The following is an 18,250-nucleotide window of genomic DNA, read 5'->3' as shown; positions in this document are numbered from 1 at the left end:
TGACTTCATATATTGGTTTTTTTCTTCTATCTATAATGAAATATAGAAGTAACAAAGAGTTGGTTAAGTGATATATATATATATATATATATAGGTTTCTTGTATTTTTCATGTTAAATAAACTTCTAGATAAAACTATATAATAAAATATAAAAACGTTGCACACAAATCTTGGAACCAAAATTTTACATTTTATCAACAAAGTATGTACATTTAAAATCATGAATAGAGTACATTAAATGATGGAGAGTTGTTTAATTAAAATCTTAAGTTTGAATTATGGGCATACAACTATATTTGATATAGAGAATTTTAGCATTTATAATAATTATATCCTATTTAAGAAGCCGTGGTACTCATAATTAAAGATTTATGTTCGTTTAGTATATTATATATTATTCATTTACATTATTTTTTTAATAGTTAGTAATGATTAAATATAAATAGTAAATAATATAATCATAATTTAGAAAACTTATACACTTTTAGTGTATACATTTTTCTCTTATATATGAATTAAAAAATGTTGAATGGGGCTTTAATTAAATTTGGGGAAATGGGTAGGAATCATTCTATTATTATATAGATGCATTTTTTATCACCTAATCATATATATACTTTTATTCTGGTTTTTGAAGTGGGTTATTTTGTAAAAAAAATACTATAACCTATACAAAATATCAAACAGAAAAAGTTTGCTATATATATATATTTATGCAATTCTTTATTTATGAACATATTAATGCAATTATTTCTAAGTAAATAAAATATAATCTCATCTTCCTTTTTTATTTTTTATTTTCCACTATTTTGGTTTCCTTAAAATTTGAATGATGAGAGAGAGAGAGGATGGTCGATATCTATCTGTCTACGCGGAACCTTTGTTTGTCACTCATAATTCAATCTCTCTATTTATTGGCGTTCCCACTACGTCACCATTTCGTCATTCTTTTTCGGGTTCCAAAATAGTGTACCATTTCATGTGTCATTGTTTGTGTTTTATCAGAAAAATAATTAATTATTAAAATTTTAGTTTAAATATATTTTTTCAATCAATCACAAGAAGTGACATACTTTATAGGACAGCAGATATACTCCCTTATTTTTCACACCTGTCGGGGACTCTTAGTTTTCTATTTCACAAAATGGACATTGGTCTAATCATATAAAGTCTTACTGAATCTTCAAGGTCGAGTGTTTGATTATTGAGAGTGACATGTATTGGGAGGACAATCACAAACCTTAAAGAATATCAGTTTCTTACCTAGAAGGGTGAAAACATACAATTGATAGTACCAAAAAAGTGTGTCACTTGATGTAATTGGTTAAAAAATATTTAATTATTAAACTTTTAACTTAAATATATTTTTCAATCAATCACAATCAATGATACTTTATGGGATAAAAGATATGTTCTCACCACCTCGCGGTGTTCAAGCCAGACCAGTCTCAAAATAAAACCGAAAATTGTTCAAAGTAAATTGAAACTGCAAAAAGACAATTAATTAAATTGTGTTGGATTGATTTTTTTAAAAATTGATTATTTCGGATTGGTTTTTAGATCCAACTCTAGGAACCGAACCGTATTAATTTGACTTACAATGAAAGTTGTATGTTTAAGTATTTAACACTTAAGTTCAACAATGTTACGATATAAGTTAAAAAGCAAATTCAACAATCAAGTAAAGTAGTAATCATATTGTAGATTCAGTGATGTTCATTTGATATGATTACAAAATTTGTGTTGGAAGAGTAATATATTCTCAAATGTTGGTAAAAATTTAAAATGTAGAAATAATATTTTCTTTTGATAGATATAACTAAGTTTTTAGATTTATTTTCTTCTTATATACAATACAATTACAATAAAAGAAGAAATAAATATCAACTGCCAATATATTTTATTGTTTCTTTTTATTGAGAACATCATTTTATGAATATAATGTTCTTACTCGTATTCATTTTTGTGTCCATATTATGTTATGGACGATATAATAATTTTTAAATTTATGCAATAGTTGTTTGTTTGTTTAAATTAACACCGTAGTAGGAACAAAGTTGTAGACTCGTGAGATTATATTTTTATAGTGTATGTAATAGCATTGTGATAAGATTGTGACAATATTAACATAAATACATGTAAATTTGTCACTTTAAAGTATATTAAACTTAATATTTTAGTCATGTTTATGATTTTAAAGTATATTATAGAGTTCCAATCTGTTATAAAAGTCAGTCCAAACTGATCCAAACACCATATAATATTTGAATCAGATTCAATAGAGTGTCTTAACGTAAACAACCAGACTCGACTACTAATTATATATGTAGTTGAATTTAATGATTTTTCCAAAAAAAATCAATTCTATTTTGTTCATATCATAAATCTTCCAATTTTCCAAAATGGTTTCATGTAGAATTTAAAAAAAAAATTAATGATTTGACAATGACACTTGAGATGAGAAAATAGAATAAAAGATAAGAATGCATCAAAATGGAGAGGAACCTAATCTAATCTAATCAAAACACAATAACACCTCAATTGACATCTCTTGCACGCATCAAATTCAAAACCATATCTCCAATGATAATTCATACATATCTATATATATACATATATATATGAGACCTAAAAGGCGAAAAATAGGGTATCAAAAACCCTCCCTCCAATGGATTTTTTTTGCATGAATGCAAATGCAAAGAATAACAGGAAAAAATATGTGTGCAGTGTAAAATCCCAGTTATATGCGACTTATGGGTCCATGAATATATTGAGCATGTCCCTGATAATACACTAGTTTTGATATGCAAACTCATGACCTCAGAGACAAATAGTTATTATTCTCATGAGTCGCTACCCTTAAGCTATGTGAATAATGAGAGAGAAAATTAGGGTCCATAATTTATGAAATTATTTTATTAACAGAAAAAAATAATATAATGTATTCATTTACAATATCCTACTTAACATCCACAACAATAATTAGTGGTGTAATAAATTTAGCTATGAAATAAAATTAGAGTAACATAAATTATTCTTCCATTCTTGTCCATTTCATACGAGAGTAAAAGATATATGCATTAATAGTGTATAAGTTTTTTATATTATCATTATATCATTCACCATTAATTTCTAATTATTGTTGACTTTTTTGAAAATATAATCCAAATAAATAATAGACGATAAAGTACATATATATAAATCTTTACACTGTCAATATATACATATTTTACGCTCTTCATACAAACCCCTATTGTGATGGTTGAGTGTTTGACTAGACATTTATTGAGATACGTTGTTGCAGTATTAAAGAAACTAAAGCTCCCTCTACGTGCAATTAATATATTAGAATTTAATGTGTACCGATTTAAATTAAATCTTAAGATTGATTAAGTATAATAATATTAATCTTTCAACATATTCAATAATTTTATATTATGCATATCAAGTAAAATATATATTAGTATATATAATAATCTCTACTAGTTGGCATGCTCCACTACCAACTTTGGATAAGGTTCTATTGTTTTAAAAGATATCTCAAATCATGTCTCGGATTAATGAAAATATGTTATGTCAATTAAAAAAATTAAATTTTTATTATTTTTCAGTTTTTACTTTAATATCATTGATCCGATACATAGTTTATGACACGATTTGATACACGAAATCTTTGTCAACCAAGTTTGCCTCCCAAAAAAGCTATCTAAAAATGATATATCTACATCTTTATATTTTTGGAGTTTTTACATAATGCTATTGTTGTTGTGGAGAAAGAAAAATGTTTAACTTTTTCTCAATCTAATTGACAATTTAGTCTTTTCTTATAAAAATAAAATATTAAACTTTAACCATTTGTGTAAACAATAGTTAAAAAATTTGATAATCAACATTGCCTAATTTATGAGAAGTGTATATTAGACAATATAAAATTGTCAAATGAAATGTTATATAAACCACGTGGTTAAGTTAGACTCTTATAAATATTTTTTTCTTGTAACATTGTTTTTGTTTCATTTTAAACGTTATAATGTAACATTGTTTATCAACTGGCGTTGGTTCAAGTAGTACATGTTTGATTCCCCTTAAACAAGGTCTCGGGTTCGAGTCTTGTGAATAGAATTAAGAAATAACTATATAATATAAAAAATGTAATTATAGTGGTCTAACTTGCTTCATTATGATACACAAGTGTAATTAACATGTGACATAAATCTTAATATATTGAAATTTGAAATGTATATATGAATAGAATCTTTTTCACCTGAAAAGTTGTCTATGACCATATCAACCTTTATATTATAGTTATGTTATGATTTAGACGGATTCCTCATCCAATTTATGTTTGATTGCTTCATGACTATATGAGATTGACTTCTAGCTACTTCTATACTTAACATTTTGTTCATAGACAACGATGGCAACAGACGTAGGTAGTAGCTACTCACTATTCGTTTTTCAAAATAGGAGAACATTACTCATATCTGCTCGTACGGGTACGAGTATCCGTGTGTGGGTATTCGTGGGTATTTTTGGGTACCCGCGGGTACAACAGCTACCCACGGGTTTCTTATATTACAAATGAATTTTTAATTTACTTATGTTATGTTTTAAATGAGATGAAACTTAATTATTTTTGTACCTTTTGATTGAATATTTGACAAAAATGCTAAATTTATTGGTGTTTTCTATTTGTGTGATTTTTTGTTCTCATTTCCTTAACAAAAAGTAGATATTTTCTTTGTAAAACATGTGTTTCTACACATGTAATAATATTTGTAGGGTGTTTCACCACCAAACCAAACTCAATAAAATATGTAAACAAAATAAAATAAAAAAATGTACATGGTGTGATGAATGTTGGAATAATGTACTTTTTATTTTAATTAAATATAATATATTAATCATATAAATAACGGGTACCCGCGAGCACGAGTACCATAATACCCGTACCCGCATATGTACTACAGGTATTTTTAAAAACTCATTTATAATATTTGTGGGTACCCGTTTGTGACCGTATCCATACAGATTTTACTTACAGGTACCCACGAGTACGGGTTTTTTTGCCATCTCTATTCATAGATGACATGATTATTATAAACTAGAAAACTATACTTAACTTAAAGTATGACTAAGGCACATTTATATTTTTGTACACATATCATTTTACATACCACTGGTTTTTATAATCTAATTATAACTAATTATGTTCTATCTCAAATTTTACATATATTTTAATTTTGACAAAAAAAAAATATACAGTGACAATGTGAATTCTTTTATATTGCAACTACATTATCCATCATTCACATGCTCGACATAATCTTATATTATCTAGTGTTTCACACATCACGATTCTCTTATTAATATTTTATCGACACAGTTTTCGAAAATATCAAATACTTAAAAATAATTGAAGATGAGGAATAAGAAGCACAAAAGTTCCATCCTACAAGTCCTCTAATTATAATAAGTGATCATTGTTTGATTGCATTTTATATCACCAAACTATGCCAATGATATGTGCAATGAATGAAACAAAAACAATATAATAATATAATATACAACAAAAATAAATACACTCAATTCATAGGGTCAAACATTTTTTGTTTTGGTTTTTCATGGCTTCTATATTTGCCACCATTTTCTCCTTTCCATGGTCTTAACAAGCTCATTTGCTAAAGATGCAAAATTTTCAGCTCCACTTTGCAGTTCTGCAGTACGTTGGCTTATTCTCTGAATCAAATTCAGTAGCAAAGTTCAGTATAGTACTAATGTATGAATTATGATAATGATACTTTCAATGTAAGAAATTCATGATCTTATATACAACCACCATTTTTGTATACTAGTCAGAACATTTTGATTTCAATGAATGGGGTGGAACCAAAGAGAACAGAATATGACATCCTATTCGCTATTCGGTCTAGTTCTATATGCGTGCCGAACGCTAACAAAGGGTATGTTTGACAAAAGTTAACTGAAGGATGAAAAGTCGGGGACTTGAGACTATTGTTTTGTTACTACCAAGAGTATCCCCTCACCCTTTTGGGTAAGGAACTAATCCCTTTCGGGGGGTGTAGTTGTCCCTCCCAACAAGTATCGTTCCCAAGAATCGAGCCGTTGACTTTTTGGTCATATTGGGGATCTATCTGGGCCTTAAACCAATAGACCAACACCTTGTTGGCTGGGGACTTAAGACGGATAATGTGTTTGTAAAACTAGCCGAAAATTGTAAAACGATGTGAAAGAACTTAAAGTTAAGAGGATTAAAAGGCACAAGTCACTTTAAGGGACTTCTCAAACCAGAGCTTATAATCTTGGTACTTTTATGAAAATCTTCTCTAATCAAACAAGGTTACATGCTTTTTTTGTCAAACACATTCAAAAAGTGTAAGAGATGTTTATAATTTAATAACACTTTCCACAAATGACAAAAAAATGCAAACTTCCAAATCATAGTGGCTGTGATGATCTTATGTGAAAGAGAAAAAAGAAGTCAAAGCAAGTAAGCAACAATATATAGAGAAATTATGATCCATCACTCAGTAACTTCATTCAAAAAACATGGATAAAAGCAAAGAATTAGTGAATCATTATCCTAATCATTTGTGCTTGTCCATGTTTGTTTAAGGAAGTAGGTGTCACAAAGTTTTATTATTGAAGTTTTGTGAGTTTGAATGATGAGACCATATAAATTTCTACCTCCAATTTTTCCTGCCTCTCCAAAAGCTTGTTTTTTGCATCGGCAGCAACAGAAGCAGCATCCTGAAATTGGGTATTGATTGAAATATATTCAACTCATCGAAATGAGATCGATAGAGTACGAAAAGAGATGGAAAATAGGCAGCTTAGCATTACCCCGGTTTTTTTATAAGTAGCTAAAATTTCTTCGCGTGTTCTAACTCTTGGCGTTATATCATCTTTAGTCCCACCTTGAAATAATTTCTCCCTATCACTTAACTTATCTGCATGCAAAAAAAGTAACTGTCATTGATCTTTGTAGTTAAAATATGAAATAAAGACTACCCGTTGGTCCGAGAGGTAAGAGCTCAGCCCGTCTAAAGCAACGTCCCAAATTCAAGTCGTGTGAATGGAAACAATAGGCATTCGGAGAGTTAGCCCTCTTAAATGGGTCTTCCCGGATCGACTTGGAGTAATTATAGTTCAATGTGACTGCCAAATATTGAGGGTCTTGGACCAAAAAAATATGAAATGAAGTTTTGAAAGTGTACCTTTCTGTTTGTTTTTAACATTTTTTGATGAAGTGGAAACCTTGGGTATGGGCTCATCTATTTCAATGTCATCTGTACAAAGTAGACATGTTTTGAGGTTTCAGATTTTACTGAACAAAGTGCGAAAGTACTCAAATTATACGAAGAAAAAGGAAAATGAAGTTGCAGTTTAGCAGGAAAACCTATATCAAGCTCCACTTCGTTATTATCCGAGACCGACAGAGGAGAATCTAGCAAAGGGGGCTTAAGAAATATGTCTTCCAAATGCGCAAAATTGGAGGTTGAAATTTCAGCCAAATCCTTAGAAGAGGTTTTGCTACCTTTAAATCCTTTGACAATACCGCCTAGAATCCCTGGTCCAATGGTCTGTACCAAAATGGTTACACTAATCAACGACCGATATTTTTAATGGTGGGAGCTAGAGGATCCAAAGTACGACAAATTAAAGCAACTCAAACCCGTTCTTTCTTCTGAATTGAAGACAAACTAAAGGCAGCATTAGCAGCAGCGGCAAGAACTTGATCATGAAGACAAGGCAACTGCTCTAGACCCCTGAAATAGAATAGAATTTCTCATTCAATTTTTTCTTCCGGATTTCTACGTTGCAACCAAAAGTCAACAATGTTGTTATCTCTTCATTATAGAATGGCGAAGATACCTGAATTCATTGTCACCAGCTAGTAGTGATATGAATGCCAATTCATAACCATTAGTCTGTAATTGTAAACATCGGTCAGGTGCTTTGAAGATCAAAAGTCGAAGACGCTGACTAAATGTTTTTGACCAGAATACTCAAATATGTCTTACATTATCCCACAATATATAGGCAGCAAAAGGAAAAATAGAATTCCAAACAATTTGGAAGTTGTAAAGAATATCATACCAGCACAATATGTCCATTATCATCGGAACACATGGTTTTATCCATATTGACTTTATAATTCCACCTTAAAATCGATAATAACGAGCTTTCCGCAACCAATTGCAAATCTGGCAAAGACCTGCCCGAAGAGTTGAATTATCAATTAAACGCTATAAACAAAATCGAGATTTTAGTTCTGCAAAGTAATATTGCTAAAATCTATGTTGTCTTCGTGAAAATACACGAGCACTTCAACCTGATTTCGAATGTTCCAGTCTGAAGCAACGATAGCACCCCACAAAGTTTTCCATCTTTCATAAACATTGTAGTCCAACAGCAAGACTTGATATGTTTCACTTTTCGAATTGTTTTCTCATTTCCCTGTAAGAATAGATCATAAATACCAAATTTGTGCCAAAACAGACTCATGATGTCAATGCAATGACGAAGTGATAGTGGACTAGAAGACCTGTATCAATGATTTTGCAGAGAACAACCGCAGCGAATTCTCACAGCAGAGCAGAACAAGTGGATCCAAAAGTAAATCCCCAGAGGATATCGATTCGGAGGGGGAAGGTTCTGCTTCTGATGAACTTACATTAGCTGGTTTACTTTCTAGTAGAGGCTCATTAGCGCTAGCAGTATTCTTCACGGGCTCCTCGTGCTGCTTTTCATTCGATGCTTCCAGGGCCGAGATGCTATTGTCTGTTGTGCAAACATCTCTTAGAACTTTCAACTATATGCCACGTGAAATAAACTGAAAATATATAGTGTGTTCTAGATCAAACTTGTACTTGCCTATGACATACATTGAAATTGCAGTTGATTCCTTCACGTGTAATGGCTGACTAGAGATCATTTTACCAGTATGACCGTCGACTACATTAACTTTTCCATCCCGGGATAAGATAAATAGTATCCCTTCATGAGAGTTGCCGGAATTTGTTTCTGATTGGTTTAAAATATTCAAAGCACTTAGAAAATGTGCTTGTTCTTTCCAAACCAATGAAGTAATTGCCGAGGTAGAGTTAGGTACACCGTCTATCAAGAACATAACTGACGAAGAAGTCATATCACAGACTACAACCTGGAAATAAGCAATTTATCCGAAAGGTGTATCCAATGAGAAATCTGTCATCTACTTCATATTGAATTAGTAACACGGAAGGAGGCATGAATTAATTAGTAAGATGATACCCACACGACCACTTAAAAATCCAACTGCAAGTTTGGTTCCAGAACTCGAAAATGATAATGCTTGTACTGGAGAACCGAGAAGACAAAAAACAGCACTACAATGAGGTCCTTTTGCTTGTGGAGACTCGTGAACTGCAATGCGAGTTTAACAATATAAGTAAACATGGTAAATGTTATATTACTACTTTCTCAAATTAACTTTCATAAAGTAATTTAACAACCAAAGCCCGAGTAAACAAAATCTACTACTATCAAGTGAATTAGTCTCCTGAGAAAATTAATTCGATCAAAGATGTTTGAGGTAATCATTTTACGTCCACGGGGAAATAAAGTGTAAAATCAAGAACATGGTTGAGCTTCAGTTTGCAGAAAGGTAAGGGAACTAAAATAGTATGGTCTAAATATAATCATCGGCAAACATCTTAGTTTGGGAAGCAAGCTGCAAAAATGGAAGAAAAAAATCAAATGAAGATGGTAGCCATCCATGATGACATTAATCTATAGATCACCTTCACTTTTTGTTTCTGTGACAAAATGGAATTTTGTCCCATTATCGCGGCCTTTAAGGTTGTAAATGCGAACCTATAAAAGTCATCACGACAAAGGAGTTTAGTATAGAAAAATATTGCATTGACTAAGATAGAGTAACACATTAAGAAAGATTTCTGACAAGACCACATTCATTGCCCACGGCCAAAAGCAAGGAAACCGGGCAGAAATCCAATTTTGTCACTGGAGCACTTGAACCAGCCACTTTTATACCTTGCAGCTACGAAAACACGGGAAAATTGTAAAAACAAATACATGGGACATTTTTCATATTAGCTAACATAAGGGTATTGTATATGATTCTATTTATTTGGGAGGAAATAGTTGTGGAATTCTCACCTCTCCCTCTATGTAGCAAATACAAGATAAGACTGGATGTGTGGCATCATATACAAGGACTGATCCATTAGAATAACCGGCAACATAAACTCTCTCAATAGCAGCACCTTCAGCTGTGGACAGCTGGCTGGGAACTCCCCCGGTCAAGGGCCAATTTGAGCGAGTAGCTGAACCAAGTGTCGAGTCAGTTCTCAGAACTGCAGCTGCCTAAGACAAATGAAACAAGTTGTTTAAAAACACACAATAAACACAAATCGGCCAGGTTTGACAGAAATTACTGTCAGACAAACAAATTACCTCAGCGAGAACTTTCGATGAATTTGACTCACTGGGCAATTTAATAAATTTTGCAACAGTTAAAGATGGATCGGTCATAGGTAATAGCGCTGGAAAATCGATGGCAGATGCAGATGATGTCCTCTTCTCCTGAGACGTTAATGCAGAGAGGCTATCATTATCATAAAAATGTATTTGCCCAGGGTTTGTCAGCACAAAAAGACCGTCTCTGCTGTTCAGCGCACTCGCTCCAGGGCTCGGCAATAAAGTCAAGTCGGCAAAAGAGCCACTAAGTGTAAGGTCTGCACGACTAGTGCATCTTACCGTCTCCATCCCTGATGACCATTCAAGAGTTAAGACCTGTAATGAAGAGATGCTTCAAAGTTTAGGGGCCCATTACAAACAAGCTGAGAGAACACTTTAACTAGTAGAAAAATCAGTAGTAACAAGTGACTAGATTTCCCCACAAGAAGTCAACAATATCACAATTGTTTGTTATAACAAGGGCTTGAACATAACCGTTTAAACTGTCTGAAAGAAAAAGTAAGAAAATAATGAAAATCTACGGGAGGGGGAATCCTCTATTAGTAAAGAAGAGGGTAAGCCTGCATCGTATACCAACATTTTTGTTGTTTAAAAATCCAGGATAGAGCTCAACAAGATTAACCACATAATACGAAATTTCCTTTGACTTCGAATATATTTCCAGCAAAAACTAAGGAAAGTTTTTTTCCATTAATACATTTGAGATTATATCTGAGGGTGAGCCTCGTTCAATGTAACAGCCTTGTGACCAAGAGATTACGTGCTAAAAAATGGAAACAACCTCTCCACGTGTGGAGTACGGCTATGTAGTCTACCCAACCCAGACCCCACTACGTTGGAGCCAAGCGTATGCATTGGAACACCTTTTTTTTTTACATTTTGGGTAATACCTATATACACCTACGAGAATGTTTGAATGATAACTTTAGATTAATTGCGGGTGTATCACACCTTTTAACAATCTCTTAAATCAATCATTCTTCGAAACCTGCCTCTGCTGAGTCAGAAAAGGCAGTTAGGAGCGGTTACTTCTGACATAATGGTGGCAGCTTTTATAACAGCTCACTCCGGCTTATAAATAGATCAAAGCTTCTATTGAAATCTCAAGTTTTCATAATAAGAAAACTCAGTTTCTATTCATATCCTTTTTCTCTCAACCCTTAAATTTGCATAGTTTACATAAGCTGTATAAATTTATCAGAATTCAGAAACCACGGCTAAGAAAAATCAACAGGAGTCTATTTAAATTGAAATGTTAAACAACCATAATCAAGCAACTTACAGTCAAAACTTCTTCGGATCCTATTTCATCTCCACCGTAAACAAACAACTGCCCAGCACAATCACTATTAGATTTATGGTTGTTGGACCATTGTAAGACAATGACCGGGAGTCTTCTTTCGGCAGACGATAGTTGTAGCTTGACAATATTTTTAGACGAAGTATGTTGACCTTTAGAAGTTGCTGCAGATGATAAGTTCCAGAAAAGGATATCTCCATCTACGTATCCTACAGCAAGAATAGATCCAGTGGAAGATGCCCAGCAAAGAGCACTAATCTCTCGATCTCCTAGATTGTGTTCTACAATATCATTTGGAACGTTGGTGTCTACTTCAGTAGAAGAGTTACCACCTCCATCCTTCAATTGGAGATCCTTTCCGCCTCCAAGGAACACGATTCTAGCTTCAGAAATATCCCAAAGAATTATCAGCCCGTCCTGAAATGCAATCAACAGTCTGCAAAAATATAAAAACTCAGAACCCGTTCTTCATTAAATTGAACATGATATGTGTATAATGCATCTCGGACAAGTGTATGGAATTATGATATTAGGATAGTAGATAAAAATGATAAAATATAAGTGACAAATTCTTTACAGTACTTCTCAAACAAACAACCAAAAACGATAGAGACATAGCCGTGTTAAATAGTGATGCAAACAACTGGCTTGAAATATTTCCGATCATCATTTCAACAGGAGTTCGAAGATCTAACAACAAATATGATAGAGAATACAGGTGCTGTACTAAGAATAAGAATATATGGCCATGACAAATCATTAAAAGTAATTGCTTTGCGGGTTGGTTCTGCAATTTCATCAAATCTTTGTAGTAATGTTGAAATTCTGTGTCATTTGAAGCATATAGATGGAAATAAAATTACAAATATGGATGCTAAGCTAGTAACTGATCATCGAAAATCTGAACTTTTACATTGCTTTGGTAAATAATGGTAAGTAACTGTCTATTCAAAATCCGAACTTCCAAATTCACCTGCAGAGAAGTAAAGCTACAAGGCTACATGAACTACTTATATCTTGCCTGTTCCCACCAGAAGAAGGTTGCGTAAGAATTCCAACAATCGGGTCGTCGCTGGGATCTGAAAGCCCGGCAGCTTCTATCAAAGGGGAAAAAACAATGGCAATGAGCAATTCTTAAAGCAAAGAAAAACAAATAAATTTATATGCTGAAGGCCCAAAGCACGGTGCTAATAAATCATCTGAAGAACACATTTGATTGTAGTAGCTACTATCGAAACTCAGAAAGCATTATTTATCTAGTGTGTGTATTTGTTCATAAAAGGAACTTATATAATTTCCATGGGAAAAATCGGAGCATGTTTTAGAGTTTCTGACTAACACAAATCAAAAAGAAAGACTGAAACATAGTGTGTATGACTTCAGAGAACACAATATATGTATCTGTTACCGATCATCAAAATAAAAGACAAGAAATTACCCTTTAGAAATTTTGCAGACAAATGATATGATGACTTTAAAAGTTTCCCTTCCTCGGCTTCAAACTTTATCACAGAAAGGATACCATGCTCATCTCCTACATTACTGCACATTATAACAGAATAGTAACGTTATTAATCAAGCCACGTGAACTACTACCTACAAGAATATAAATTTGTAAAGAATTAAATATTTATGTAACATACATAAAATGTGAGCCACTGATTACAGAGAAAGCGGTAATATTGGACTCCCATTGCGAAGAACAAACAAGGCTCCGGCTCTCGAGACTCCAGACCTATCAAAAATGTCCAAAAAAAGAAAAGGACTAATTAAATAGACTGATTAAGCACCACTAAGCAAACATTCTAACGCCTATAATGCACAAAGAAATCTAAGTTAAATCGCCTTAACTATATCAACCATAACCTGGTATGCTCAAAATTTTATATCATAATCATAAAATAGTCGTGTATATCGTTCTTTCAACCATTCATGATGAACAAAAAACAATTGACACTAGAAGATCAACCACACAGCTCAGAGATATTAAACATAGATTGAAGTTAAGTGACTCAAGAAAATCACAGGGAAAGAGAGCAAGAGAGGCAGCAAATGATGCCGGCCTTTTCCGATCTTCATTTTTTCAGCAGTGCCTTTAATAGAGTCGTAATGACATAAACAGAAAATGAATTAGGCAAGGAAATTTTTACCTGGATATCATTGTCATTTAAGACACCAATTAAATATCCCTGGTTTTGTAGGAACTGCAAGTACCAAAAGAATCCAAGCATCAATATGCCACTAATGTAGGAGCAATTATCACAACCTTAGATATAAAAAATTGTGACAAGCTTGAATAATAGAAAACCCAACATGACCGCTAACTGAATATCAATTTAGATGCCTACCTCCAAGAATTTGTAAGGCAATTGCTTCGGAGAAATCAAAATCCCTTCAATATTATCGCCACCAATCACCTTAAGTCTTCCATCTCTGTCATTAAGCTAAGCAATATAAGCACACAGCATACTATGATGGCATCAATGACCGGTTTTCTAGCCATAATAACTCATAATATGTGCCTTGTATCCGGAGTTCCAGACATAACTACATTTGAAGAATCATGCTTTGTGGCAGTAAAATATTTAACAAGCATTAGAACATGGCTATCATCCATGCACAAGGATATGGCTAGACACTCTCAAAAGAATGAACCACGCCGAATGTCGATGTTTACAAAGCACTTAAGCATCAACAACAACTACAAAAATCCCTCCCCACCCAAAAAACACATAACATTTTTGTTAATAGGAACTAAATTACTTATCATGGATATCTAGAATAACCCAAGATTGTGTTTTCTTGCAGAATCCTTTCTTTCCGAAATTCCTTTATTTATAAGCAACGACAGCATTGCATAGTATGCACTAGCACTATAGCAGATTGCATTTACTAAAAAACAATCAAGACTTTTCCCACTAAGTAGCAACATGAATCAAACGACGTCATAATGTCCTATCATAAATCATTTCCATAGTATAGACAAACCATTTAAAGCTAAATCCTTTTGTCACCCCGATAGTTTTCTTGGTCTTCCTCTACCTCTAGGCTCTATCAATCCGAGCTACCCTCCTTCTTAGCTACCCGCTTTAGTCGGGTTTCTGCAGGTCTTCTCTACACATGTCCAAACCACCTAATCCGAGATTCCCCTATCTCTACTACAATAGGTACTACCTCAACTTTCCCATTTAGTATATTTTTTTATTAAAAACAAATGAGCAATATTTTTGTAGCTCTAACTAAGGTCACAGATTATAACCCAAAATTACAAATTTATAAACAATATAAAGACATATATGGATATAGAGAAAGGGAGAGAGAATGAACTAACAATGTGGCAATAGCTAAAAGTCTTTGAATAGGGTCAAAGGCAAGAAGTGAAGCAGTTAATGGAATGCCATAATGAATCACAATTTTAGGATCCAAATCACTTGACTGAACCAAACTACCATGCTGATTCTGCAATTTATGCTGATTTTCAACAAACAAACAAAAAACCCACAAAGAAAATCACAAGTAAGGTAATAAGAAAGCAGAAAACAATAATGAAAGAACAGAATGAGAAACCCAAAAGCTGAAAGAATCAAACTTTACATTAGAATGGTTCAACACAACTTTTTCTAAAAATCTCTTCGCAAACATGGTTTTGATGATGTTATGTTTCTGAATTTGTTGTTGTTTTTGGAGTGATGTTCATTTCAATGTATTAATTTTATATTTTGGTATCATAAAAATCAAAACTTTATGCTTCTTAACTCAGTCAATGGAATATAAATATCTTTCTTTTTATATAGTTTTTGAGATATGAAGTGTATATATTTAATAATACAAATGAATGATAGTGAACATAAATCATCTGAAGAACACATTTGATTGTAGTAGCTACTATCGAAACTCAGAAAGCATTATTTATCTAGTGTGTGTATTTGTTCATAAAAGGAACTTATATAATTTCCATGGGAAAAATCGGAGCATGTTTTAGAGTTTCTGACTAACACAAATCAAAAAGAAAGACTGAAACATAGTGTGTATGACTTCAGAGAACACAATATATGTATCTGTTACCGATCATCAAAATAAAAGACAAGAAATTACCCTTTAGAAATTTTGCAGACAAATGATATGATGACTTTAAAAGTTTCCCTTCCTCGGCTTCAAACTTTATCACAGAAAGGATACCATGCTCATCTCCTACATTACTGCACATTATAACAGAATAGTAACGTTATTAATCAAGCCACGTGAACTACTACCTACAAGAATATAAATTTGTAAAGAATTAAATATTTATGTAACATACATAAAATGTGAGCCACTGATTACAGAGAAAGCGGTAATATTGGACTCCCATTGCGAAGAACAAACAAGGCTCCGGCTCTCGAGACTCCAGACCTATCAAAAATGTCCAAAAAAAGAAAAGGACTAATTAAATAGACTGATTAAGCACCACTAAGCAAACATTCTAACGCCTATAATGCACAAAGAAATCTAAGTTAAATCGCCTTAACTATATCAACCATAACCTGGTATGCTCAAAATTTTATATCATAATCATAAAATAGTCGTGTATATCGTTCTTTCAACCATTCATGATGAACAAAAAACAATTGACACTAGAAGATCAACCACACAGCTCAGAGATATTAAACATAGATTGAAGTTAAGTGACTCAAGAAAATCACAGGGAAAGAGAGCAAGAGAGGCAGCAAATGATGCCGGCCTTTTCCGATCTTCATTTTTTCAGCAGTGCCTTTAATAGAGTCGTAATGACATAAACAGAAAATGAATTAGGCAAGGAAATTTTTACCTGGATATCATTGTCATTTAAGACACCAATTAAATATCCCTGGTTTTGTAGGAACTGCAAGTACCAAAAGAATCCAAGCATCAATATGCCACTAATGTAGGAGCAATTATCACAACCTTAGATATAAAAAATTGTGACAAGCTTGAATAATAGAAAACCCAACATGACCGCTAACTGAATATCAATTTAGATGCCTACCTCCAAGAATTTGTAAGGCAATTGCTTCGGAGAAATCAAAATCCCTTCAATATTATCGCCACCAATCACCTTAAGTCTTCCATCTCTGTCATTAAGCTAAGCAATATAAGCACACAGCATACTATGATGGCATCAATGACCGGTTTTCTAGCCATAATAACTCATAATATGTGCCTTGTATCCGGAGTTCCAGACATAACTACATTTGAAGAATCATGCTTTGTGGCAGTAAAATATTTAACAAGCATTAGAACATGGCTATCATCCATGCACAAGGATATGGCTAGACACTCTCAAAAGAATGAACCACGCCGAATGTCGATGTTTACAAAGCACTTAAGCATCAACAACAACTACAAAAATCCCTCCCCACCCAAAAAACACATAACATTTTTGTTAATAGGAACTAAATTACTTATCATGGATATCTAGAATAACCCAAGATTGTGTTTTCTTGCAGAATCCTTTCTTTCCGAAATTCCTTTATTTATAAGCAACGACAGCATTGCATAGTATGCACTAGCACTATAGCAGATTGCATTTACTAAAAAACAATCAAGACTTTTCCCACTAAGTAGCAACATGAATCAAACGACGTCATAATGTCCTATCATAAATCATTTCCATAGTATAGACAAACCATTTAAAGCTAAATCCTTTTGTCACCCCGATAGTTTTCTTGGTCTTCCTCTACCTCTAGGCTCTATCAATCCGAGCTACCCTCCTTCTTAGCTACCCGCTTTAGTCGGGTTTCTGCAGGTCTTCTCTACACATGTCCAAACCACCTAATCCGAGATTCCCCTATCTCTACTACAATAGGTACTACCTCAACTTTCCCATTTAGTATATTTTTTTATTAAAAACAAATGAGCAATATTTTTGTAGCTCTAACTAAGGTCACAGATTATAACCCAAAATTACAAATTTATAAACAATATAAAGACATATATGGATATAGAGAAAGGGAGAGAGAATGAACTAACAATGTGGCAATAGCTAAAAGTCTTTGAATAGGGTCAAAGGCAAGAAGTGAAGCAGTTAATGGAATGCCATAATGAATCACAATTTTAGGATCCAAATCACTTGACTGAACCAAACTACCATGCTGATTCTGCAATTTATGCTGATTTTCAACAAACAAACAAAAAACCCACAAAGAAAATCACAAGTAAGGTAATAAGAAAGCAGAAAACAATAATGAAAGAACAGAATGAGAAACCCAAAAGCTGAAAGAATCAAACTTTACATTAGAATGGTTCAACACAACTTTTTCTAAAAATCTCTTCGCAAACATGGTTTTGATGATGTTATGTTTCTGAATTTGTTGTTGTTTTTGGAGTGATGTTCATTTCAATGTATTAATTTTATATTTTGGTATCATAAAAATCAAAACTTTATGCTTCTTAACTCAGTCAATGGAATATAAATATCTTTCTTT

The 18,250-nt window shown here is 32.9% G+C and overlaps 1 protein-coding gene across 2 annotated transcripts; it reads right to left on the bottom strand.

Annotated features, from left to right (window-relative positions):
• On the bottom strand, positions 5,607-18,184 carry LOC109352642. 2 transcript variants are annotated; one of them, XM_019594789.1, is made up of 24 exons: positions 18,059-18,184; positions 17,796-17,935; positions 16,813-16,897; positions 16,615-16,668; positions 16,108-16,199; positions 15,903-16,006; positions 12,829-12,904; positions 11,790-12,243; positions 10,484-10,822; positions 10,187-10,393; positions 9,969-10,067; positions 9,808-9,880; positions 9,303-9,430; positions 8,900-9,188; positions 8,571-8,806; positions 8,358-8,482; positions 8,123-8,240; positions 7,898-7,953; positions 7,698-7,791; positions 7,422-7,605; positions 7,240-7,311; positions 6,866-6,972; positions 6,710-6,772; positions 5,607-5,740 (listed from the first exon to the last, which is right to left on the bottom strand). In XM_019594789.1, the coding sequence occupies exons 1-24, from the start codon at positions 18,104-18,106 to the stop codon at positions 5,633-5,635; spliced, it is 3,351 nt and encodes a 1,116-aa protein (XP_019450334.1). In that variant the 5' UTR covers positions 18,107-18,184; the 3' UTR covers positions 5,607-5,632. The 2 variants fall into 2 exon arrangements, with proteins under 2 accessions (XP_019450334.1, XP_019450333.1); XM_019594788.1 differs by lacking the exons at positions 15,903-16,006; positions 16,108-16,199; positions 16,615-16,668; ... (1 more) ...; positions 17,796-17,935; positions 18,059-18,184 and adding exons at positions 13,246-13,349; positions 13,451-13,542; positions 13,958-14,011; ... (1 more) ...; positions 15,139-15,278; positions 15,402-15,524.

This window comes from Lupinus angustifolius, chromosome LG07 (assembly GCF_001865875.1).
Source record: "Lupinus angustifolius cultivar Tanjil chromosome LG07, LupAngTanjil_v1.0, whole genome shotgun sequence".
In the NCBI taxonomy this organism is placed as follows: Eukaryota; Viridiplantae; Streptophyta; class Magnoliopsida; order Fabales; family Fabaceae; genus Lupinus; species Lupinus angustifolius.
The sequence above is the reverse complement of the archived record's forward strand: the minus strand, read 5'-3'. Positions and strand labels throughout refer to the sequence as shown.

Excerpts from the sequence above, each read along its gene's own strand:
- LOC109352642 (XM_019594789.1), bottom strand. The coding sequence starts at position 18,106 with ATGTTTGCGAAGAGATTTTTAGAAAAAGTTGTGTTGAACCATTCTAAT. Across the intron at positions 17,936-18,058 it reads TTGTGTTGAACCATTCTAAT|CATAAATTGCAGAATCAGCA; the intron begins GTAAAGTTTGAT and ends GTTGAAAATCAG. Across the intron at positions 9,431-9,807 it reads CACAGAAACAAAAAGTGAAG|TTCACGAGTCTCCACAAGCA; the intron begins GTGATCTATAGA and ends CTCGCATTGCAG.